Source organism: Anabas testudineus, chromosome 9, assembly GCF_900324465.2.
Source record: "Anabas testudineus chromosome 9, fAnaTes1.2, whole genome shotgun sequence".
In the NCBI taxonomy this organism is placed as follows: Eukaryota; Metazoa; Chordata; class Actinopteri; order Anabantiformes; family Anabantidae; genus Anabas; species Anabas testudineus.
The window spans coordinates 6,219,642-6,247,124 of record NC_046618.1 but is presented as its reverse complement, the minus strand read 5'-3'; the positions used below and the strand labels follow the sequence as shown (position 1 = coordinate 6,247,124).

Genomic DNA, 27,483 nt, shown 5'->3' with positions numbered 1-27,483 from the left:
TAGATAGATAGATAGATAGACAGATAGATAGATAGATAGATAGATAGACAGATAGATAGATAGATAGGAAGATAGCTAGATAGATAGATAGACAGATAGATAGATAGATAGATAGAAGATAGATAGATAGAAGATAGATAGATAGATAGATAGATAGATAGATAGATAGAAGATAGATAGATAGATAGATAGATAGACAGATAGATAGATAGATAGATAGATAGATAGATAGATAGATAGATAGATAGATAGATAGATAGACAGATAGATAGATAGATAGATAGATAGATAGATAGACAGATAGATAGATAGATGATAGACAGATAGATAGATAGACAGATAGATAGATAGATAGATAGATAGATAAATAGATAAATAGATAGATAGATAGATAGACAGATAGATAGATAGATAGATAGATAGATAGATAGATAGATAGATAGATAGATAGATAGATAGATAGATCACACATCTACATGGTTATTTCTTTTTGTTTTAGTACATTGTGATGGCCAGAGGCATTAACACCACATCACTGTATCAGTGATTTTCTTGTGAGCTTGTGATAATGTGGAGTCCTTGAGTAAAGAGGAGGAGCGAGAGAGCATGCGGACCTATTGAGAGAGAGAGAGGCGGTTCAGCCCCGCTGTGGTCTCAGCAGCAGCAGCAGCAGCGGCAGCAGCAGCAGCTCAGGGAGTAGTACCAGACCACTGTGTTGTGCAGGAACAGACACCACAGAGCTAAAAACCGACAGCGGAACAGATGAAAACGAAAACGACTCTTTCAAGTGGATTAATTCTGGGGCGAGACACTCAAACGAAGATAGAAGCTGTTTAAGCGCAATTGAACCGACTGACAAGGATCGGGACATCAGCTGCGGGACGATAATACCGCCGAATGGTGCTGCCGCTAAGGTTGGTTAGCCTCCATTGCTGGCTGTCCGTCGGTGTGGGGGCATCTGTGTGTTCTGTTGTTGGACGACGGGGTCCGGCTATTCTTTGGAGGAGGAACATAGCTACATAGCAGTAGTGACCTTTTGGTAGTTACACGGTTCGTCGAGCATTTGGGGAATTGAATATTAGCAAACGGCTCCACTAACTGGTTTCTCGCTTCAACACAACCCTCCCAGTCGGCTGCCTATCGTCAGCTAGTGAATTATTTTATAAATGAGGAACACGTGCTACATGGCTAGGCTAGGCTAGCTAATGGCTAACTGTGCTAGCTACCCAAGCTATCTGTCAACTACGGATTAGGGTTAACCGTTACTAAGGCCAGTTTTACTGGACTGAATTAATCTTACACCGGTTTTCTAGGTGTAAACGTGTTATTATCCACATAACACTACCAACATCCACTACTAATAAATCGCTTAAACGCTCGTCTACGTCTTTTTATATCATGGTATCTGGCTAACTTGTTAGCGTGCTAACTTGGCTATGCACAAAAGCGGCTGGTTTGCGTTTGTAAACACTGATTTTACACGAAGTTGGCTTAGTGCACTCTATCGACGGATTATCTAATCATAGCCAGTGATATAACGTTACTGCTTTTGTTAGAGTACTGATGAGCTGTAATTAATGTTCACTGAATAGATGGACTATAATTGTCTTACTAACATCTCGATGTCACTGACTTAAGTAAAATGCAACGTTATTAGCACTAAACGTCGTGAACTATCTCAAATAGTTGGTTGTCTCAGTTTGACAACTTGCTAAAACGTCAGCCTCTATGCCTTTAGTTCGATCTTGTTTTCAATTTTAGTTTATTTCTAGCATTTGTACGTGGTTTGTGGAAGTAGTAATTATCATATAATTAAATTAGCAAGTGTTATTGTAAAAGCCAGTCTGACTCAGTGGAGCGTAAAACCTTTAAGAGCAGGGACATCTTCTAGGGCACGTTGTTCACATCTTAGGATAACTAAACCCTCTTCTCTAATCACAAGGAACACTACATTATTCCAAATTAGATGATCAGTAAAGTAAACATGTATTGTTGTGAATAGAAGCGGATCTGTTTTTGTCGGCTGCGCAGTCCACGTAACTACTTCCGTTATATGGAAATCGGATGACTGTCACTTAGCAGATTGAGAAAATCTTTTCAGAACAGCATATTTGCCAACGGTGATGATTGGGAGGTAGTCAATACAGACTAGTATTATGCAATTATAAGTTTCATTAACACCCACCGCTTTTGGTGAGTATAGAACCATAGTACTTTGAACAGCAGTGCTTTATTTCTGGTTTGACAAAATTAAACTCAGAGACACTGGGCAATTGATCACAGACTAAAGGATATTAACATATTTATTACAAAAAGCAAAGACGGGTACACACGGGTTTTATCTCTAATTTTTCTATAAGGACATGTCACAACAACATTGTCTTCCTTGGGTGAAGTTAAGGGTGTGAACAGTTTTGGCGACAGTGATATTTGATATATCACTGTCGCCACCTTAAGTTGTGAGTAATACAGATTTTGTGAATTTGGTGAATTTGTTTTTTTTTATGTAACTGGGTGTTCCTTGATAAAATAGTTTAGCTGAAGTAGTAAACTGCTATTTTAATACAGCTCATCTTGTGATTAATTTAGGTGTTGATGCCCCATAAACAATACCCACTTTCAATACACATTGCTGTTTGAGATGGCACCTGTGCTCTTTTCTAGGTAAAATTTATATTTTTTTACTGTAAGTATAACATATTTTAAGTTGCCCACTGATTAATGGTTTTCAGCTTTCTTACTGCTGAGCAGTTCCTGAAGAACTTCAGAACACCATAGGTTATGGTTTGCTACTCTGCAAGTATCCTTATGTTATGTAAATAGAGCAACAAATGATGGTACTTGAGTTGACATTGACATGTTACCAGCAGTCTGCGCTTGAGACATGCTCTGTACTCAATACATTTTTTTGGGTAATATTTTAGAGTTATTTTTTCTTTTTGCTTTTAAAGATGTTTACCTGATCTAATGAGTTACGAATTTCTAATAGCTTTTTGAGAAGAATATTCACCACCACAGAATCACACTAGAAACAGCCCCAGTAGTACCACTATCACTGTAATAGATGTTTTGATACTATTCTATTGACTGTACTGTTAACCTCTTCATTTAGTTATTACCACATCCATTTCTGTTTGTACTGTTGAATAATAGTTTAACCGTTTACTGCACACACATTTGTTTCCTCTAAATATGTTAAATTGTTATTCCAATAAGGAAATAGTGTATCTGACTGAACACTCAATAGGACAAACGGAAAAAACGTACAACTTAAACAAACAATTGGCTTTGTTTATGTGATGGTGTGGTTAATTTGTGCTATATGTACAGTTCAGCTATTACTTTAATGTTGTCAGATGTTATACTATAGAGTCATAGGACCTGGACACAGTGTGAGCACACAGTATCCTACTAATCCAGAGCAGTGTGACATTAGTGACTTGAGTTCTCATAGTACAGTGTCAGCTTAGCAGTTTGGATTGTAAAGAGTTAAACTAGGGTGAGGAGATATCTCCCCCTTATCCAAAAGGGTAATGGGGGCAAACATAATCCCGTGCTCAGTGTGGTGCCTCAGGGAGACCGTTTCACTGCTAGTTCAATTTCTGGTCGTATTATGAAACACAACACAGTTATGAAACTGGAAAGGAGAGAGTTCTTGCTCATTTTATTGTCTGTGAAAGATTAATCTCCACAGTGAATTCTTGTGGGAAGAGAAAGTGTGTGGCATCATCATAAATCACAAAATATTTCTATTAAAATTCAAAATGTTTGTACCTCAAAGGCACAAATGTTATTAACTGTCATTTTTCAGTTTGGCTTTACCTTTCAGTTATTTTAAGAAGTACTCTATCGTTATAAGTATTAATCCAGCAATCAAATATGTATGAATGTGTATATTTTCTAAAGATAGAAGAGTATGAATGGCTTAATCACAATAACTCCTTTAACAGTTGTTCAGACTGCATTAGCACAACTTAAATCTGTTTCTTCTATATTCTACTGCTGTTAAAAATAGAAATTTTGAAGTTTTGAAGCCTCTTAAAGTCAAAGGGACTCAAGCAATGTTTGCATTACATGCACAATAAATGAACACATGAACTATTACACATGGTGAATGACACCCCTGAAATGTGTGCATATGCTCACTTGCTGACTATTTAGATGAGAAGTAGATTACCCCCAATCTTTTTCCCAAATGGGGGCTACTTATTACAGCTCTATTAATTTATTTTGCAGTATACAAACTGGAGAAGGATGACATTGAAAATTAAAATAGCTTGATCTGATTCAGTTGAAATGTGAGATTGTGAACACTTAAGTATTGATCATAATCATAAAAGACTGTCAGGTCACCCACCCCTAAACCAAATGGTATTCTTTAGAAATTGTTTAGATTTTCTAACATTAAAAAAACGCCTATCAGACCAGCCAATTGCAAAACATACATAGCTTACATGTCATTACAAGCATGTATGGATATCATAATTAAGTGTGCTGAACTAACTGAATGACAGATAATAAGAGCAGACTAGAGTCAGCGACGTGTGGCCGTACACAACCCAACTCAACTTGTCAGCTTAGTGACAGGGACCTGAAGCCTTATCTCGTATCAGATACAGCCTCTGTTGAAATCACAACCCGAATTTCGGAAGTTGATTAGTAGGTTGTATTTGACATCAAGTCGTAAGTCAGCATCTTACTTAGCTTTGTCATTTCAACAGACAGAACTAACTGGCGTATAACTACTCACAGGTGAGAAGAGGAATGTTTGTTTACTGGCATTTGCAACACATGAAACAATGACACAACTTTGGTTTGTTGTGGTAAACTTTAGGAATTCTTAAGTTAACATGCAGAAACTAAGGAGGGAATATGAGGCAGACACCGTGAAACTGCCTCCCAGACACATTTTCTCCTCCCACCCAGTCTCCCTTTCACTAAATGAGTAACAGCAGCTGTCTAGCATGTCTTGCTCACTAGTGGACTGCACCTGGTGGGTTTCGTGTGTGGAGAACGTTACGCTTGCCCCAGTGTTAGAATATTATGATCAGTCACAACTGGTCTACTGTTCGTCAGATGACTTGCTGTTGTCATTACCGCTAGATACAGTGCCACTTCTGTGTCAGTGGATGAGTGGGGCTGGAGCTGAGTAGTTGTACTTTTTTCTGAAACTGAAAATAGAAAAAAAACAGGCTTGTGAGGAAAATGCCTTTCTTATATTGGGCCATGCAGAACCCATGATGCTGCAAGCAGGTCTTAGTCTGTAGCCTCATGTTTTTCCCTCTCATCTTTAATGCTCTGCCACTGTGATGCCTAAGGTGCAGTTCTAAGGGAGCACTCACCTAAGGCTGGGTATATTAGCCTGGGGGTTCATGGGGTCTGGACACATGGGATTCATCTGTTTTCTAGCAACTTGCTGTGCAGCTTGCAGTTAAATATATTGAATGAACCCCTGCAATATTTGCAGTTCTAGCAATTTTGCAGGTTTTTTTGCATAAGAAATGTTGCGTTAAATAATAGTCAAAGTCAGAACCTCTGCAGATAATAAGCACTTGTCTTCCCACATGAACTTGTACTCTCATTGTGTGCATTACTCTGTAACTGTTACACAAATTAAGATCTGCACAAACCAATATATACATAATGTTTGTTTGTGTTTCAGATGTTATGTGTGCATTTCATACATCTGCAAAGTAAAACTCAATTGCTTTATCTCTCATGCTTTAATCACTACTTTCAATTGGTATTAATACAAGTGGACACGTTACAGTGGAGGGCAAATGAATGTGCTTTTGTGGGCTAGTTTTAAGCTCTAATTTAATTTGTGGTGCCAAATCAATGTCAGCAAAGCTATGAATCAAGTTTTCCATATTTGTAATGGTGTGATAGAGAAACTGAACTGATACTTGTCAGTGTCCTAGTAAATCTGTGAACCTGGCTTCTGTCTGCTTCTGTTTTGTTTTTCGAGACAACTTAGGTGATAGTCAAAAATTATTAAAGTTAAGTCACATACGGACTCTGGGCAGTGTCTGGAGAATCAGGTTCGAGCATTGTCCAGAGCTGCTTGTTCACTCATGCTGCACACAGCAGGTGACAGGCTGTGTGAGGTGCAATCTCACTCGAGGTCTGTTTTGTTTCGAGCATAAGGGTTATTCTCTAGGTAGAGGGTGCAGGAGGCGCAATGTGGCACAAAAAGTACACAAAAATTATTTGTGTGTTGTTTAAATTGAAATTTGATTTAGCAAATTGAAGTATTGAGTCAGTCACATGTTTAGAAACAATGCATTATAAATATAAAAACTGGTTTCCTGAAGGAGTGAAGAACCACAGAACAACAGAAAAAATGGTTAATATTTCTTGTACTGGGTTTAGTGCTGAGCAGATCCACTGAAAGGGAATGCCCAATCGCTGTGAATCCTCCAGATGATTACATGCTTTATTCACACATGGGCTCACAGGACATTTCAGGGACTTTGTTCTAGGGGGCTTGCAGGATGAAGTCCGGGTAATCTTCCAGCTGATTGACTCGGATTTCCTCATTCTCACCTGGGTAATGTCTAAAGAAATTAGGCCTCTTTTCCTTAACATCACAGCAGTGTCTTTCAAGTTGCTAAAATTGCACAAGATTCCTCTCTAAAATGTACTATTACACAAACACTGATTATATCCTTTAAGCTACGCATATGTTTTTTAAGTAGAAAAAATACTTAAATTTAGTTTCAGCAATAAAGTCCCCCAACTCAAATGTGAAGGTGTTATCATTCTGTTCAAACATAAAATGAATCTGTGCTCACATATTGAGGAAATGGTTAGTGTTTTGAGTTTGTTTTGAAATATGTCCTTGAAGCACTAAGTAAGTTTTATCTCTGCAATCATTTACATTGATATGTTTGAATTGAATTTGTCCAAACAACAGTTTATTACTTATTTAACGATTATTACTTATGCTGTAATTGTCTATCCAAGGAAATATAAATTTCCTTGTATTGTCTGTTAAATTTCACTGGTTAAACCAAGAAAATAACAGAGAAATACTAGAAACTGTCACCAAACAGGCATTTACTAATTGGTTGTTGCAACCCTTTGTGTTCAATGGGAAGTTCCTTTTTTCAACCTTAACATAATACTGTGCTGGTGTTGCTGTTTTGTATGTTAGTAGAAATTAATTGAATTTCAAGGTAGTAATTTATTATTCACAAGGCTTTGTAATGGCTATGAAATTGAGTTGCTGTTAAAACCAGTCACCCATATTTAAACATACTAAAAGAGAGGCAAACAGCGGATTAGCAGAGATTAGAAATGGCTGTGTGGTAAGTGATTCACTTGACTCTGTTACGCAACGCAGATGACAGCATGTTATATGACATTACTCTTGTTTGTGTGTAGGCTACAGCTGTGGGTAGCATTATATTTATCTCCCTAATTAGCCTAACTTTTCCACTAGGATGTGTGTTACAGCATAGTTTGTTTTTCATATTCTGGAAAGCATGCAAGTAAGGGCAGCCAAGGGCATACGCCTTAGGGGTGGATGATCTTTCGGTGGAAATATGGGTGGCATGTAACTTTGAAAGGTATGAAGTCCTGAGTGGAGTGTAATTACAGGTTATAGCTTGCTTAGGTGGGAGGATTGAACTCTTGTCTTGACATGTGCACTGGATACATGACAATACATTTTGGAACAAATTGGTCTTATGACTGCATTAAAACATCAAGCTGCTGGTGTGTTGTCTGGTCTGTGTTTTGTAATGTTTGGGTTTTTTCCCCTGCTAATTCTTTTTCTGTCCATAATTCAAAACCTCATGTATCAAATCTAGGTGGGATGTCATGTTGTCTGTCTAAATCACACGAACTAGCACAGGCATGTTATGACCATTAGCGCACACACTCTGGTACTGTACACACACGCGCGCACAAACACACACTTGAACTGTCTTGTGCGTTAATGAAAGCTCTCTGAAGCTGCTGTCATGAGAGGCAAACAGGCACTTGGGTTGCATGCTGCCATACAGAGGAACATTTCAAAGCTCTTGAATAATTAAGCAGGAGTGAGGAGGAAGTAGGTCAGCCCAGCAGACAAGTACGCTCCTCGGTTTTATTTCCTGTTCCTCAGGATGCAGAGCTGAATGTCAGGCGGGCTTTAAGAACCGAGCCAACGGAGAATAAAGAGGGATTCGTAAGTTAACACCCAATGCATCACAGTGATACAGTCACATTGTGTTCTTCTGAGCTGAGGAGTGTTATGTGTAGTGTCATCCAAAGTGATCTGTTGAGAGTGATGTTAATAATGGTCATTTCAAACAATTATTCACAGTTGAGTTTATTTGGTTAATTTATAAAGTGTTAATAATACAATAGTACAAGACATTGTTAAAATGAGGTAAACAGGCAGCAGAGCTGTGAGTTACTGGAATGAATATTTGAAATTCTTTGTGTCATTATGGATTATAGAGTAATCAATTTCTTTTTTTTTTTTTTTGCGCAAAACCGTTTCACAAAATATGCCAAATCCTTCTAGTGCCTCACTGTGTATCCTAATCCTAACACTTGTTGTGGTATTCATGATATGTAGAAATGTTACTCGACACAATTTCTTGTGTGTAAACTATAAACGCACCAGGCAAGATAAAATGTTGTTTTTATGCAGTGTCTGATGCCCTTGGTCTGACTTAAAAACATTTTTATAAAATAACAATATGGGGTTTGAGTGACCTGGTCAAAAGTAAGCCCCGCCATCTGTAAACCATGAGTTATGTTTGTGGGTGTCTATAAGTACTATCTCAGAGATTATTTAGGTTTGTAGTAGCAATATATTTGATATTACCCAAAGCTGTTTATTGTTACAATTCATTGATAAACATACTTATGAGTATCCCTGGTGCCAGTGCATCTGTGAATAGTGGGAGTAGCTTTCAGATCCTGTGCTGTGTTTTGGTGGAGTGCCTGTGCCTCCATGGTTACAGGGAGTCATAGTTGGCAGAGGCAGTGTGTGAAGTCCCCAGTTCTACACCAGCCAACAGGGAGGGGGAGGGGGGAGCCTTATGTAATTTCACACAGTGTCACTGAGGCGGCTGGCAGCAGGGGAACAAGCTGGAAATCCAATAGCTGCTCCACTGTCCAGCTTGGACACAGCTGGGCGACCACATCTGGATCAAATTGCTGGCCCCGTACATCTTTGTCCTCCTCCTCTGTCTCATCTCGTCCCTGTCAGAGATGTGGTCTCTGTGTTGAGACAATTACTTTGAACGTAACACAATACGTCATTTGAAATTTGTAGTCACTAATATTTACCTTTTGGTTCCATTTAAGAGTTGTAGCAATATTTACAATGTCATTAACCTCACAATCAATAAATCTAGATAAAAGATATATGCTTTATATCTTTTATATATAAAAGATATAAAATCAGTAGCATTTAGCTAGTGGTGGTGGGTGGTGAACAGTAAAAACAGGCACATGCTCTACATTGCAATGCAATAGATTTTCATCAACCCTCTCCATTTCAATTACACTTAGTTTTGTAGTAGGGTCATTTTGTGTCAAGACTTGGTTTGTAAGATTTCCTGGCCATGCCATTCTGTGGTCGACAGATAGGGATTTTTAGTGGTCGATTCTGATCTTTAGAAAGCAGAGGAGTACACAGATGGCTGATATATTTAATGCAGATGTAAGCGTTTCAAAATAAAACGTTTTCAGAAACAACACTCTGTACTGTCCCTGCTGCACCAGTGCTGCTGCAGAGAGATAATGTACGATATCTATGAGATTTTATACATTTGGCTTTTTAATCACTTTAACCACACATACATTTAACAATTTAAATGTGACTACCTGCAGCCTAACGTCCACTCTGTGTGGAGGAACTGCAGAGAATGCAGCGTCAACACCAGAACTATTCCCACTCACTGCTCTTTTCAAGTGATAATAAAAAGCATCCTAGTGAGTCACTCGTATTGGTGCACTCAAATTATTTTTCATATTCATAACTATGTGAATGTGTGAAATGAAACTAGAGAACTAGTGGTCTCCACTGTGGTTGACTGATATGTTTTTTTTTTTAAATGGCCAAAGCTGATATTGATCTTTGGAGAATAGTAAGACAGATTTGTAAGGCCAATATGAAAATGTTTTTTCTCCTCTTTGTCCCTTAGATAAAATACAAAAATTTAACAGCTACATATTAGATGGAAATGTTGGACTGAAAATAGTGAAATTATTTGAAATATATAAAAATAAAAAATAAAAAGTTTCTGAAACATGGATAATCTACATTCTGTGCTCTCCCCGAATGCAGAGACTTAATATAATTTGTGGGCTTTAGGGAGCTGCTATTAAAATGTGTAAGACTCCTGGAACTTTCAAGAGACATGACATGCTCGCTTTCATTGCACATGTAGTAACGAGTCAAGTGTAACGACATACATTCCAAATTAGCAATAGTCTAATCTCACCTGTTCTCCTCTCTGTTGCTCTGTGTGGTACTCCTTCCAAGTGCTAATAAAATGCATACGCATGAGTCCCTCACACGGGTACACTTAAATAATTTTGTCCAACTTGGTAATTTACAGGCACACGTATGCGTGAAATGCTACCAGTGTAAGCTGCAGATGGGTCTGCAGACATTCTTTTATAAATTGGCTGGCATGCACGCAGGCATCTGCCAATGCCCATCAATTAAACATACCAAAAATCAGCACGCTTAATCGGCTTACCGATCAATCAGTCGACCACTAGTCCAGACTGCTGATGTGTCTGCAGACAACTATGTGCTCGAAGCTAAATTGGGTAGCCCGTATTTATGCATTACATTAGTTGTATTGAGTTACTTTTGAAACTAATGATCATGTTGCTTTAGGCATATTTCTTGATGACAGGTACATTGTAGTAATGGTGAATTGTGTCCAACAGTGTTAAAGGTAATGCACTTCATTTTAACAATGTTGATATGGCAATACTGCTTCCATTTTCAGTTTTGCAATTGTGTCACTTCTGTTGTTTTTCAACCCTTGCTTGTGGCTGCAGGTGTTTCTTATGCTAATCATACTGTTGTTAACAAGATAGGAAGTGTGTCGTTCAGTTAGACAAAATGAAAGGTGTGACAGGCTGTGGTTAAAGGAGATGATTTTACTTTTTGTCTGACAAATTACAGTAGTGTCAAAATTGACTGTTGGTGCTCACGCCTTTCTAGTATTGTCTTCAGTTGCTGACTATGTGTTGTGACCATAGATTTCTTGTTGATTGGAGGAAAGGCATACACTTACAGTTTTCCTTCATGGTCTTCAACGTATTTTGCTGTTGCTGAGTTTGGTGGTTAGTTTCCTTCTTTTCCAGATGCCACTCCAACTTCGCATTCACATTCGCTACCTCTCTAAAGGTAGAGAGGTAGCGTTTCTCTGTTTTGCTGTTTATTTTCAGCCTAGTGTTGACCTTCACTTGTATAGACATCTCTTTGGACCCCATGTTAAGTGTTTCAGTACACCTACCAAATGCAAATGCACCCACAACCACCTTCTATCTGCTTGATTATTCATGGAGTAATAAGGAACAGCCCACCCGTGGTCATGCAACTGCTTGTCAGCCATTTGTTCCATTATTTATGAGCCCCCAAAATGGGTGTGCCTATGGAAATGGCTGTCATTGCTGATTTTTTTTTTTTTTTTTTTGGTCAAACCCCTTGAATTTAAGCTGAAAGTCTTGACTTTGCTCACATCCTGAGTGTTTAATTTCAAAGTCAATGTTGTGGTGTACAGAGGACAAATTCCAACTGTATGAATCTGGCACGCAGGCAATAATAGTATCACCTGCTGCTTTTTATAACCTCTGTCACTTAACATTTGATTTTACTTCCCTGTTTATAACTCACCCTCTTGCTTGACTATTTGCCCAGTAGTGGTTGGAGGAAATTATTAGCTTTGATTTATGGAATTTTGAGGTTTCCCCTGTTTGTATTAAGTTTGTGAGTGTTCTTAGGATATGCAGTAATATAGATGTATGATCTTGTCTGTGGTGTTTAAGGTTAAGCTTGTACTCAAAACAAAATAACTTAAATTATGGCCTCTGCACTACATTGATCTTGTGTCTTCCCCCTTGTTAAATGTCACTATGACTATGACTGTGCCTGTCAGGAGGAGGGAATTCTGCTTTGTCAGCATTGTCTTGGATATTTCTGCTTAGCAGTGTAAAGTGTATGTGCACTCGGGGTTTGGCAGATCTATGGCATTTTTTTCACTGTTATTCAAGAGTTAATTTAATAGTGTTTAAAGAACCTTCACATTTTTTACTCGCATAAACTGTGTAAAACATAAACTGGCCACCCATGCTGTATTTAAAAAAATCATTGAATAGCAATTGTTTGCATGCATATATAGTGTTTGGGAACAGTTGAGGGTGAGTGAGTGAAGGGGTACATGGCGAGAGCCTTCTTGTCCAGGGGCTCTTTAGTAATGAGGCTCCAGGGAGATAAATCCTTATGAGACCTGACAGGGTGCCACATTCCTAGGCTGAGAGGCCTAGCAAGCCCCCCTCCCCTGCACCCAACTCTCTAGGGCACTGCTTTATAGATTTCTGATGTTGTTCCCAGACCAAGCCTTATGACAATTACAGTACACTCGTCTGCCTTTTCATAATAGCTCCATGCCTCTGAATGGAGCCATCATCTCTTTTGGCTAAACATTGGCTGTCATAATAATTGCAAAAAGTCCTTGCTGACAGCTCAATACCCCAATGTGTTTTTTTCTGTGTTAAAAAACGTACATATTTTAATGGACACATAATTAACAGTGTGTAATCACACTCTCAACTGTATCAAGGTCCAAGCCATGCTTTTCATGCTCTTTTCAAAAATATGTTACAAGCTGTTGAATTCTTTGTACTCATTTAGATCTTTACTGTCAAGCTACAAAGTCAGGCTAGACAGAGATTTGATTTACTGTTTATGTGAGTAGAATTAAACTGTTGTTTGAAGTCAGCCCCCTACTCTCTGGAAACTGTCTGTGTACTCTGTGGTAGTATTTCCACAGCAATTCCTAAAATGGAGAGGGAGGGTGGGGGATAAGAGGATGAAATATTGACTTGCACTGCTGAAGGCTGAGGCCCAGACCCAGGCTACTCAGTGCAGAAGACGAAAGCAAAAAAGAGGGGAGAAGGAAAGCACGCTAGAGTGAGAGAGTAAGGTGACTGAGTTCATTTGCAGCGTTGGCTGTGAGCCATCGCCTTGCCTGTGGGCGTCTGTAGCTGTGCTAGTGCATGTGTTTAGCCTCTCGTCTGGAAGGCCCCCTTCGCCTCAGAGTTTATGTCAAAGCTCTCTCATTGTGTTGGCCCTCTCATCTTGATTCAGGGTTTTTGTCCTCTGCAGATCTTGTGACTCCCTTCAGACTTGTTTTCTTTTTTTACCTTCTCGAGGGTATCTCTCTGGACTGGACAGTCATCAAAGAGAGGCATCTGAGGAGGGTACCTTATCTCATTCTCTCTTTGTATTGCTTGCTTCTTTTTGCCCTCCTTCATGAGTATATTTACATTCTGTGTTATTATGAGTTTTTCCTCATCTAGTATTTCTCTTGCGTTAAGGTCTGCTCAAGGACATTAGCACTTTCCTTTGTGTGGTCCGTCTATCCAGGTCTGTCTGACCAAAAGACAGATGTGCACCACTTTCTTGATAATATTTGAAGCCACAGTTTAAACCAATTGACGCAAAGACTAAGTTGGTGTCAGACATTCAGAAACGGTGTTTCTCGTGGCCTCTCTGAGCCTGTGTTTACAGAGCTTCTCTGTTCCTTAAAGCCAGAGCCATGTTCAGCCTTTTGCAACAGAGCCCTTTGCATAACTGAAATCAAGTGACACTCTGTGTTTGTGGTAGATGAGCAGGAAGAAAGAGGAGATAGTGCCTGCCTTTGTGCTGCAAGAAAAAGAGTCAAAACTAGAATCACACAATGGAGACTGGCACACTGATACTCTACTGTAAGTTATTCTATGCCAACAATGGTGGTACCTTGTTGTGTGCTGTCAAAAGCTTGTCTAGGTTTGGAGACTTAAAGGGACCAGTGCAAGGAACTATGGCAACCAACAGAGATACTTGACCCGGCATTTGAGCTACTGAGCTAATAGTTTACAGTTCATAGACCATTACTATCAGTGTGTGACTATTCATTTTTAGTTTTGAGACTAAATCCATTATATTTGTGTGTGAAATTCTGGTCACTGTGTCTTGTAAGCTATGTGACCAGCTCTCTCTCTCTCTCTCTACACAAAGAAAGATGCATCTTCACCATAATTAGTAATAATATGTATGTGCTTGTGATAGCACTAGCATTCATGTTAACATGGTTTTACTAAACATTAAGTAAAAATAAGTACCAGCCTAAGCCAATTATCCACTGATGTTGAGCTACAAGCAGCTATACACTTGACTAGATGTCTAAACTGACAGTATGTAAGACACACATCATGTGTGCTATTAATATAAGGTAATCTAATATTAATAGCATTCTGTTTTTAATCTCATTTATTGTCATCTCGACATGAAATACATGTTGACTTCTTTGGAATGATGACTCTGACATCCCAGATTTCTGCCACTGTGCCTCTTGTTGTGTGCCTCACACAGGACTGAAACATGAGCTATGAGAGAGGCGTTATAAGTGAGAGGCTCATTCAAAAGGCAGAGGTCCTAATTTTTGTGTTGGCAGGAGTCACAGGGACACGTCACAAGTACTAGTTCACCTACTACTTCTACTATCTCGGCTTTTTGAAGGGCTTAGAGAATAGTGCAGTTGTCTCTAAGATCCATTCCCATTGAGGGTTTGGAACTAATTTCACAGAACCACTATGTTCTGCTTAAGCATTTTCTTTACACTGAAATAGGAAAATTAGCCTTTCCTGTAGCTTCTTTATTTTCACTCCTTACTTCTGTGCAGAATGAACAGCTACTTTTCAGATACAATTTTTGTGGAATGTGTGTCAACCTATTGTGTCTGCCTTTTTTTTTGTACTTATACCGTTGTTTTGGTTTATCCAACGCCCTACTTGTAGAGGAGTCCAGTCTGGTTTGCATAATGTCATCTGGAGTTAAAGTCAAGTGCCTACATCTTTATTTGTCAGCAAGTTATTTATGTTGCCTGTAGAGTATTTTTGGTTTACCAGCGAGCTGCTTGACTTGGCTGGTGTCTGTCTGTGAGTGCTCAGTGTGAAGACAGGGGGCCATTCAGTACTCAGTAAAGGAGGGGTTCAGTCTAGCAGGTGCAGGGAGTCTCACTCCTTCACTAGGAGCAATGAATGGGGGAGCAGCTGTGGTAGGGAGGTGATGACATTCTGATATCCGGAGCAGACAGAGACACACACTTTGATCTCTACATCAAAACATCAACTTGTTTCCAAGCAACAGTTAAGCATATTGCTCAATGTTTTTGCATTGCTCTTCTCAGGTATGAAGGTATGCCGTGCATTTCCACTGACATGCAACTACAAAACAATATCTCATGGCTCGTTTGTTTTCTCTACAGGTTTCTGGCTTAGAGAAACAGCCGATAATGTGCGGCATCTGCTCTGCAGCCACACCTACTTCCTGCCTGTAGAGGAAGCGGCTGTGCCAGCATGTCCTCTCATTCCCAGTCTTTGCCGCCTGGCCGGAGGACTGCACTGGACACACGGCATCTTCCAAATCCTGCCAGTCTACCACTGCAGCTGCAACGGGCGCACACGGTAAGCAACCTAGAACAGTGTGTTAAATGGCACTACCGAGTGCCTCACTTTTTAAGGTAAAGTTGTAGCTGTGGCTAGGGGGTGCCTTGGGAATATTTAGTAAACAGACCATATGTTCCGAACCATTGAAGAATGTCTGACATGTGGGGCCCCCAGTGGTATTTTTTCAATAGAAACATTTCCAGGTTCCAATGTTGTGCACACAGAGCTATCTCTCATTAAACGTATTAGTTCAGAGTTCATGTTGTTGTTGTTGAGTCACATTAGGGCCTTCACCATTATTTCCACCCACATCTCCTAATTATTAAGATTATGTTCTTCTACCTTTCGGGGACACAATAGTCTGTGCTTCAAAAAACAGGCCTCCCACAGATGTCGAAGTTCACTCAGTGACCTCCAGTGTTTGCAGGCCTTTTTTATAGTGTGGCAGGAGAAACCAAGGCTTACCCCCTCCAGCATCCTCACATCTGCACCTGTAGTTAATCCTACTACTCGCTGTTGTCAACACATTCAGGAGGAGATGAGAGTTGATGGGCTGTGTCCCACAATCCCTGATTGCAAGATAATCAAGTAGCTGTGTCTGTTACCCCACTTGTGTGCGAAACATATAGAAGGAGAGCAAGAAAAAAAACTGGACAGAAAAGGACTGCATGTAACAGAAGATGAAGGCAGGAATGGGGAAACATGTTAATTTCTTTTTTGCTACATAGTTGTCTTTGCATTGTCTTTTTTATATTTCTTAAGGAGAACAAATTTATGCTAACCGCTTTTTGTTGTTGTTTGTGTTTCTGGAGGTGGGACTGGTTGACTACCATTCTCATGCGAGGGACTACAGTTCCCACCTGGCCCAGCCTCATCGCCGTCGGCCTTCCTTGCTTTCAGAGTTTCAGCCTGGCAATGAAAGGTAGGTGCTTCATTCGCACATAAAGCAGATATTTCCATAGTTCTAGATGACATTGTAATTGGATTATTTGTGCAATTTCTCTAGTTACTGTTTATACATTACTTTCTCGACTGGGTGCAGTTGTATGTTGTAGAGGAAGGCTAATTCACGGTGCAAGTAGAGGATCAGTGTACGTAAAGGAAAAACCATGTAAAGTTGCATAAAGAAACTACACTAAAATATACCAGCTATAAGTGCTGTAATATCAATTAAAATATAGCACAATTACATTATTGTAGTCGTAGTCCTCACCATCATCTGCTGTTAAAATTATATTTTTGGTGTCAGACTAGAAGCATGTTGTTATGTTCACTGTCAGTTAAAGTGAGAATGTGACGTACTGTTCACATGAAATGGTAATGCCTCTTTCATGTAATTGCAGGGCAAAGCATGCTTAACTTTTATGCAATACTATTCCACTAAAGCCTTTAAATCCTTATGTAATTGGCATATGCAAGCTTCTCTGCAACTTTGTGTTAAATGCCACTACAGGACAATGGTGCTGGCTGAGTTTTGCCAGCTTCACTAGACCAACAATAATTTAGGCGTTGTTTGAATAGTACCTTCTCTCAGGAGACTCAGGTCTTGTACCTACCAAAATTGTTTATTATTTATATAATAATCCTGTTTTGAAGATAAGTTTTGCTGAGTTTTTATGAATAATTAATGTTTGTTGTGCATTTTGCATAAAGGAGTAACGAGAATAGTTTCCTCCTGTCAAGCAGATTTTCCTGCATATGTTAGAACATGCATTGAGTACAGTAACAATTAATTTTCAAGAGACGATTTTTATCAGCTTGCTTGAGCCGTTTTGACATGATACAAAAACTGCACTGCAGAAATCTCAGCGTTTTGTTTATGGCACAATGAAGTAGTACCAACCTCATGATTAGATACAATGCATTATGTATATAACCCCTTATTTTCTGAGGAAGAGAAGCATGATACAACACCTGAAAGAAGGGTAAACATTTTCTCTACTGTTTAGCATTGGGCTCAGCAGATTGACTGAAAGGGAATACTGTCACTGTGGGTATTCATACACTCTCTGGACAACAACCTACTGTATTTTCACTCAATTGAACATTACTCAGACTTTGTGCTAGGGAGCTGCTAGATTGTTAATGTAAAGCACAGAGCTGTGTGTTGGGCCTGTTCACATAGTCCAGCCTACAATGTGGGAACACCGCCACCCACTAGGTCCTGATTTGCTTATACCCTTCCAGTCTCTGATGCTTAGGCAGTTAGTCTCAGTGTACATGATGCATATTTATACATTTTTTTTCAGTAGATAAAAAAATAATCATCATATCAAAAAAGAGAGATTAGCAGTTAGCCCACGTTCCTTTGTGGAGACAGTGAAATAAACCACTGGTCTTGCTGGCAGGAGTCTGGGTAGGGAGCCTTTTAATTGAATATATCAGGCCTTCAGCAGTCTTTCAGAGGGCTTAGAATCCAGTCTGAAGCGCTCATTCTACATTCTCATTCAGGGTCTGAATAGTATAATTGTGGCCTTGGAAATCCTTCAGTCTATTTTCTACTCAGATGTGTCCGTGTCTTTTCAGACGTCTCAGTACATCTGCACCCCACGTCTCCATTTAGCAGCAAGCTCAGAGTTGTTCACATTCTGACAGAGAATCTAATCACTTATATGGCCTTAGAAACTGGGCTTTCTTTCAGGATGGCATTATCACTTTTTTAGTATGATGGAACTATTAATACATTTTCTGCTCTTTAACTGCATTGGACAGAAGGCAAGGTGAAATTGTGCCATTTAGGTAATGCTGCACATTTGCCTAAATTACAGGTCAGAAAACCACAACAGTATAATCATTGGTAAGCCACTGTGCTAGTTGTTTGTTTCATCCTCCTCTTTACTCCAGGCAGTATCTCAGTAACTCCGCCTCTTCCCATCTGTTTGAGATCAGCTAGGCTACTTGAGAAAAGAAGAGAATAAATTTTTTAGCAATTATAATAAAACAAAGATCCCAGTAATAGTTTCTTTTTTGGCCCAAAAAGAAAGTACAGTGCAAACAAATCTGGTGCATTCATGCATAAGCAGTTTGTTTAGTTGCTGTGATCATTGTCATTTCTGATGATAATCTTTAATTAGTAGTAATGTTTTAAATAATGTAGCACATATAAAAGTAGGATTTTGGCCCATTTGATTAGACTTTTCAGTATGTTTATTTGTGCATACTTACATATCAGTGTTTTCCAAACATATGCACAATGAATGTGCAGAATTGATTGCTTTCCACACCTCATCCATAATCCGAAATGCTTTGCTGATAGTTGATTTTAAAATAGCTTTCCAGCATTTAGTGCTTATAAATATTCCTGCTGCTTGTTGTTATGGCTGTTGGAATGTAATTGAATGCTATTTTTGTGTGGAGCCATATGAAGACAAAGGTTGAGGGCTTGAGCACATATTGCTAGTTTTTTTTTTTTTGTTTTACTACACTTCCCCCTCCTCTTCTCTGCACTTTCTCAGTTTCATTCATCCCAGCTGTGGTGTAGTTAGCCTGGCGTCTCTCTCTGTAAGCCGTCGCTGCACAGTGCACAGCTGCAGAGCTGCTCCTCTGGGGAACAACGAAGAGATTGGCAGTCACACAAATACTGTAGTGCTTTCGCAACAACAGGCTGCTATCAGCACACATGATCTCTGCTCTTGTCATAATGGGGCCCTAGTCAGTAAGAAAGTGATGGAGCTTTTGGTGTTTGTTGTTTTGTTTCCCCTCCTTCCCTCCCCCCACAAACTCTACACACAGCTTTCTCTCATCCTCCAGACAAATCCTCCCCAGGGATCAGATTATTCTGCACGCTCACAAGAGGGAGAGGGAGAAAGAAAGAGAGGGGGTGGTGGGCTAGGGCTTGATGATGTGATTATGTAAGTGCCAACCCTCCATGGAGATGAGGAAGTGTGCATCTGAATGAATGAGAGAAAAATGTGCATGTGGTGTTAGTAGTGGCGTGTTAATTGGGGTATTAATTTCAACCTGCAATTTTTTTTACTATTAGGCAATTGCACAGAATCCATAATTAATTTATTTTCGTGGCACCCATGGCACATTTTAGCCTTGCATATTACATAAGTGACATATCTCATGTGTAAATCTCTGAACAAATCAGAGGATGTGGATTGTTACACCACCTGATCAGAGACACAGGCTCTATGCTCTTTGGCACAGAGAACAACCACACACTATGCCATTGTGGGCCTGGACCAGCAATTATGGTTGTGTTTTCCCTCTTTTCTTGAGAAGCCACTTCCATTTTGACACTGGCAGCAAAGTCTCTGACATTCTGTCATCTGCCTTCAGGGCAGACTTGAGAAAACTGTTCCCTCAGAATGAACAGAGAGCCATTTACAAGTAGGCTAATAAAATTCCCCAGGTTTAAGCAGTTAGTGCAGTGAACATTCAGAAGCTGTCATTTGAATGCACACATAGGATCTGCATTACTGGTGTGGTAACTTGACTTTTGTCATTTCCCTCAGTGTGCTAATAAGTTAATGAATGTGATGAACATGCTCTAAATGTGTGTTTTACCAGCAATCCAGAACACACTGTCACAGTAGTAGTGTGGTGCTTCCTGCTCCTGCAGTGGCTTGTTGTGTTATTATTCGCTTTGTCCAGATCCCAATATAGGAAGCACCACAACAAATCATTTTTTGGGCTTTGTAAGTTGTATGTTGACAGCCTAGCATTTCCACCCCACACAAGTGTACCATATGCTAGTACATTTAGAACCAGTAGATTGTAGTTTTACAGTGAGTCACCATTTCCAATTTCCTTACTTCTCTCCTTTCTACTTTCCACTACTGTGTGATTCATTACATGTTCCCAATCTTTAGAAACAAGTCATCTTCAGTGATTACTTTATGATGATTGTTTGAACCAAAGTAAGCCAGCTGGCGCTAGTCTGTGTGTTTTGAACACAGTAAAGATGTAGGTCAGCGTGATCTCTCGCTGCAACTGTCATTTTGTACTTTTGTACAAATGTGTCTTTGTGTTTCTAAATGTAGCCTGTATGAGTAGGATTTTATTAGGCCATCATGTTCAGTCAAAACCAGTTCCATGCTTCATCTCTCGCTCAGAAGAACAACATGGTCTTCATGCAACTGATTTTTTTATGCCTTAGTCTTTGCAACCTGCAATGCCACTGATTCTTTTGTCTGTTGATTTTGACTATGTTGAATAGTGTTTGTTCCAGTTTTAACCTGAGTAGGCTTTAAGTATATAATAGAATAAATAAGAATAATAGAGTTGTGAAACTTCACACATGGTCATCACTACATGTGAATCTGTGTATCATTCGCTCATTTGTTATTTGCTCATTTTTTTCATCGGGAATTAGTGACATGCCAAAAGTGACTGTCGGACAGAAACTATTTGTTAAAGACCAATCTCCTGGTTTATATGTGACTACAACTGCTTATTTAGGTATCAAACAGTCATAAAGTGCAAACACTGTACATGAAATGTATCCCTGTGGTAATAGTGATGGTATGTCTGGTATGTAAAATGTTATGGTTCGAGAAATTTTAACCAAATTTTAAACCACAGTAACACTCAGACGAAGCGGATGTCATGTAAAATGCTTTAAAGCAGTCTTCTATCGTAACTCGGTTGTGTTTAAATCTATGTCTGAGGATGTTGAAATACGACCCATTATTGTGCCTTTATGTAAAGGTTCCCTGTGTCTTAATGTGTTTTCATATGCCTGATATTGTTCCTAAGTCTGCTTGAAACTACACTTCTGACCCTAACCCTAACACATTATTGTCTCATGACATGAGACAATAATGTGTTATTCTGGATTCATGACATATAGGTGTAAACACAACACAGTTAGAAAGGAGGATCTGACTGTTAAGCTGTTTTGTTTTTCCTTCACACAACATGTTAAAGATGTATCTCCCACTTTATCTGCCACTACATCTGCTTACTTAGGTATCAAACAGTAATAAAGTGCAAACACTGTACACTGTTCTGCACTTTATCTGAGTTTGGCAAGTAGAACCATACAAATTAGCCACAAATCTCATCCAGGCCCACAATCTTATTGTGAGTAAAGATAGCTTGAAAGCCTGTTGATGCACATCAGCAAGCACTGCACTTCAATTTATTGACCTTCCTAACGTGTTTTGGGAATGTATACAAACATTGAAAAGTCCCTGACAAGACTGGACATGGTTCTAATTTATTATGGACAGTCAAATATCAGATTTCAGCCACAACATCATGTGGTTTGAAATATTGTGGTGGCCAAAACAATGTACAGATACTGTCCAGTGTGCTGAAGACACACCTATAAACTCCATTATTGTGGTTTTGTGGTTTTATGTGAGCTCCATAGAGAGACAGTTGGACAGCTTGAAAAGGGGTGATCTGGTGGCAAAATCAAAAGGCAGTAACTACAGAGCACAAATTAAGTAATATGTGCACACAGATTAGGTAAATCTGCCACAGAAGAAGCAAACCAGGGCAACAGGTAAAGCCAGCTTGACAACAGGCTCCTGCAGGTGAGATCAAAGACGAGACTAGAGAATGGTAAATAATATCGACCCACCACTCCCAACTAGACCGGGGAGTGAATTACAGTAGATCACCCTTACTATTTAAATTTGTCAAAATGATGGGCAGCTCCCCTTCCCATGAATGTTTGGTTAACACAGCATCTGCTCTCAAAGTGGGTTTTTCTTTGTACCTAGCTGAGTGATAGTCAATAATGTCTGCTCACTCAATGTTAAAACAATGATGATATATATCAGACACAGCTAGTCCTAGTCCTACCATCCTTTAGTTATTCCTTCAGACTTTCTCCTACATGATCTATGATCTGACTCAACCTTAATCAGATCACACAATTTTTCTGTGTCTGCCTTAACTGCAACTTAGCTCAACAGTGCTTGGAGTTGAATGGCAATATATACCGTACATCCATTCTAATTTTCTATGTTGACCAGCCTAGAATCAGCATGTAAACATAAATTGTTTAACTGAGTGATTGCAACATGCTGATATTTACCATGCTAACATTAGTCATTTTCTATGTTAGCAATAATTTCAGCTTTAATTACAGCTAAAGCTAATGGCAGAGGGTCACGAGTTCTAGAGGTGTCTTGCCTCTTCTGTGAGGCTTGCTTTGTGTCATTCAGATTTTTCTGTAGCTATGTCTGCTTTTCTCTAATCTCGTGTTTTTTTTTTTTTTTTGCAGAGGGCAGGAGCAGCATATCCGCTATGAGCATATCTACCTACAAGAACCCAGCACTCAATCAGATGTGGAGTATGCTGAGATCAAACGACCTCGTTTAGAGATTGGACCAGAGTCTCTGATGAGACCCTCATCTCATCGGACATCATTACCTCTGGGAGGGGCTGAGGATATGGCAAAAGTCAGTAGTCATTATAAAATACAATGTGGGAAGTTGACAGTTTTGAATACAATATATTCCACCAAGATGTCCAACAAGCGGACAACATTTATTCTGTATATGTGTCAAATAAGTATAGTATTATAAAAATGATTGTATTATTATGAAAATCACAGTTTGTTCTTTGTTGAGAATATTTTATGTTTTTGACAAATTCTGACGATGTCAATGCTACTAATATATTTCAACTGTATTCCTGCAGTCTTTGATTAACCCTACCAGGCATCCTTCAGGGCCACAAAGAATATTATTAGCCATGCTGCACCACAAGTCTTGAAAAGAGATTCTGTATTGTAGGGGCTGGAGCTCTGTAAGCAGCAGTGGGAAGACTGAGGGAGTTGTGAAACAGCAATTAATAAATAATAGAGATGACCTAGATTTCAGAAGATTGAGGATGAAACTGTGTGAACTGCACATCAAAACGACTTGCTTGCAGTGTAGTACTGCTTATGGGGAGGTGTTCCTGACATTACACAGAGTGCTTAAAATTGCCAGGGGAGGCAGACAGCCAAAGAATGGTAAATACATACACACCAAGAACAGAGCGCACAGGAGAAAAAATGCTAGTAGAGAAATATTCGGGAATGCAGGTAATTCCCTGTAGAGCAGTAAGATCAGTAAACCCATTATATACAGTGGCAAGAAAAATGTATATGTATGTAAACCTTTTGGAATTTCATGGTTTTCTGCATTAATTTGTCATAAAATGTGATCTGATCTTCATCAACCAATCTTCCTGCTGTGGCTCAGACCTACACATTGTTCAGGAGGAATTTTAGCCCAATTGTCCCTGCAGAATTGCTTTAGCTCTATCATATTCTTTTTAAACGTCTCATGTGTGGCTCTTTTGAAAGTCATTCCGCAGAATCTCTTTTGGGTTGAGGTCTGGGCTCTGACTTGGCTACTCCAGAAGGCAGTGTTGTTTTTTTGAATCCATTATGTTGTGTGTTTTTGGGTCTTTGTCCTGTTGCATCACACGGCTTCAACAGATTTTCAGCTGACGTACGGACATTCTCACATTATGCCGAAGAATGTTTTGATACATTTGGGAAATCATTTTCCCCCCAATCACTGCAAGCTGGCCAGGCCCTGATGCAGCAAAGCAGGGCCAAATCATAATGTTTCCGCCACCATACTTTGTGAATGGGAGGATGTTTTCATCAGTCCACAAAACATTTTGCCAGTACTGCTGTGGAGTGTCAATGTGCTCTTTGGCAAACTTCAGGTGTGCAGCAATGTTCTTTTTAGTAAACAGCAGCTTCCTTGGTGGTGTCCTGCCATAGACACCCTGCTAGTTCAATGTTTTACCAACTGTGGACTCATAAACACGGTTTCCAATGATGCCTTCAAATCATTGTCTGTCACTCTGGTCTTGTTTCTTTGCCTCATTGATGACTGTTTGTTGTGCTCTTGGGGTCATTTTGACTGGTCACCCACTTCTTGGTAGAGTAACCACAGTCCCAAAGTGTCTCCATTTGTAGATTGTTTGTCTAACTTTAGACTGACTGACTAGTCTTTGACATCACTTTGTAACCCTTTCCAGCTTTATGTAAATCAAAAATTTTTGATTGTAGATCCTTTAAAAGCTCCTTTTGGCGAGGCATGGCTCACATTAGTACATTCTTCTGTGCTGAACAAACTCAAAAAGTTAATGTTAAAGTAACATGTTCATTTTGCCAGTCAAAGTAGCTCTAGTCCAAACCTCAAACTAACTTATGCTAACACAATTGTTTTGTCTTCAGGCACATTGTATTTAATACTCTTGACTTGAGATAAAGATCAGATAACATGTTATGACTAATTAATGCAGATAACAATGAAATTCCAAAATGTTCACATACTTTTCTTGCCACTGAAAGTCATGTCACATGGAATCGGTGCATAGAACAAGTGCACCAAAGGACAGTGGGATAGAGGGGAGATACAAGTGAAAATGAGGCAAAGGGCAAGTGTAGAGAGGCACAGATGAAGGGGGGAAAAATAAAAAGGGAAGACCAACAGGAAAAGAGGGAGTAGGCCTCTAGTACCAGACTAAGCTCACACTTGCATTATAACTCATGGTCAGTGAGTCAGAGAGACGAAAGCAGCATTGTATCACTAGTCATCCTGTTTTTTTTATTGTTTGAAAAACAACAAGATTTAACATCTGATTAAAATGAACACTTGAAGTGTTCTTCCTTAAAGGAGTGCTCGCAATTTCTCATTCATGTCACCATATAAGGTTCAAAGATTAAACAGAACTATTATAGAAATCACCATGCCACAAAGCTGACTAATACTCTTCAGGGTTAAGTGGACACTGATGACCCACTGAGGGTTGAGATTTTTAAGTTTATGGTCATTAAAGCATAAAACAGAAGTGATTACTTTTTTCACATTTAAATAATGTGTAGTGTACGTATGTATATTTATATATATGTTAGGGCTGTTAAAGTAACATGTTCATTTTGATTAATTCATCAAAGAAAAAAAGCATCAACATTAATGCTGATTAACCATGTTCCATGGTATAACTACCTTAACCAAACTGCAGCATCAGTCCCCATCAGTTTGTACTGATGTAAATACTTGGCATTCAGCCATCACATACAGCACGTAGTTAAGTGAAGTAAGGAGCAAAAGCAGGTCCGTAGTCAAGTGCTTTTGGGACACTGTTGGTAGCCTTTGTTTGATGCTGGAATGTGAAATGTTAATACTAACCACTGGAGATTTTATTTTTTGAGAATGTCCTAGGGACCCTTAGGTAGGTCTCATGGAAACCTCATGGACATTTTGTTTTATTATGATTTATTCTATAAATATTCAGCCAACTTTGTAGAACTTTTACACTGTTTAATATAAATTCTCTTCATCATAACAGTGAAGGTAAATCTAAAAATATGTATAAGCATGCAACCATCTAAACAAACAACTGGTAACTGGTTTGAATGCCACTCTTATTTTTTAATTTTGGTGTAGTGGCACCCAAATGTTAATCTTTATACGATAACTCACATTTGCCTAGTAGTATTGGATGGAAATGCTTTAACTTGGTTGGAAAATCAGTTGCTTGATGAATTTATTTTCTCTACTCTTTCCTAATTACACCTGCTTAGTGGATGTACACTGTGTACACTGTGTATTGTTTGACTAACGCCATTTCGATTTTTCAATCTGATCTACACACAAGTTTTACTACATTTCACATTTTACAATATTAGAGTATTACAGAGTACAGAGTACAAAGTATTTTACATTTCAAACATCCAGAGCCAGCTGCCAATGCTCTGGCTGCATAATCATAGCGAGGAAGGCTGTGGCCTCATATTCATTACTGTGGTCTAGTGACACTGAGACACTACCCAGAGGACTTAATTATTGGCATATGTTACCTTCCCAAAGGACATACAGACTCTGTTTGGATGATTTCTTGTAGAGTAGCCTTGCAATCAGAGGAAGAAACATGCGTACAACAGGAAACTGAGAGAAATGTAAACATATAAATTCATTTATCTCAGATGGTCAAGCATAACTTACACTGGCCTGCTATCAATAATCTGTTTTTATCTAAACTGTGTAGACTTTCAATACTTAAATTCACTTCCATCTCCCTTTGAATTGCAGTAAAATAAATATATTTTTAGATGACAGCCTGTTGTCTGCAGTAAACTATACATACAAACCTTTCTTTAACTGTTGTCCTTCTGTAGGAGCGTGGAAGTGCTATGGGGAAGCTGGAACCCATCTCCCCTGTGAGCCCAGATCACATGGATCCTGATTTGGATTTGGTGCCGGCTCGCTTTTCCAAGGAGGAGCTCATTCAGAACATGGACCGTGTGGACAGGGAGATCACGATGGTTGAACAGCAGATTTGCAAGCTTCGCAAGAAACAGGTGTGTACACCTATTTATCTGGTTGTAACTTTGACTTTATACTTTTTGTTTGTTTTCTTTATGGAGATTGTAGACTGATAGTATCTCAGATTGTCATGGTTTTCATCAGTTTATGTTTTCGATGAGTCCTGGCAGTCCCACTATAGATACCACTGGTAATTAATTTAGTTATAATCATACTTAAGGGTCAACCTGTTCAGGCCACCATCACAGCACTAAATAACAACATAGTAAATTGTCTTCTGAAAGGTGGACAAATGAGAGATACACAAATATGTTTACATTCTTCTATTTACTTTATAATAGAATAATAATAATCCACCTTTCTTTAAGTGATTTAGATACTTCTTCTTTTGCTTGTTATTTATTCAGAAACAAGATGGTATGTTATGTCATTCATTTGTGTTCTGCACATATTTAAGCACACAGCTGTTTTTAAAACTACTGAAGGCTTTATTTGTTATGCTTGTAAATGTGTACATGCTGAAGTTCTTGAATGAATTTACTTAGTGGCAGTGTTTAGCTTGTTTAAAATG

The 27,483-nt window shown here is 39.0% G+C and overlaps 1 protein-coding gene across 3 annotated transcripts in view; it reads left to right on the top strand.

The window, feature by feature from the left end:
* Positions 1 to 675: 675 nt before the first annotated feature.
* Positions 676 to 27,483, top strand: part of ncor2 (nuclear receptor corepressor 2) — an 82,178-nt gene continuing 55,370 nt past the window's right edge. For 2 of the 3 annotated variants that reach the window (XM_026342285.1, XM_026342283.1), the window contains exons 1-5: positions 676 to 914; positions 15,495 to 15,693; positions 16,488 to 16,597; positions 22,859 to 23,036; positions 26,765 to 26,947. In XM_026342285.1, the coding sequence (XP_026198070.1) occupies positions 15,586 to 15,693; positions 16,488 to 16,597; positions 22,859 to 23,036; positions 26,765 to 26,947 (579 nt within the window). In that variant the 5' untranslated portion in view covers positions 676 to 914; positions 15,495 to 15,585. Of the gene's footprint in view, positions 915 to 15,494; positions 15,694 to 16,487; positions 16,598 to 22,858; positions 23,037 to 26,764; positions 26,948 to 27,483 lie in introns of those variants that run through there. The other variant, XM_026342284.1, reaches the window with a different exon arrangement.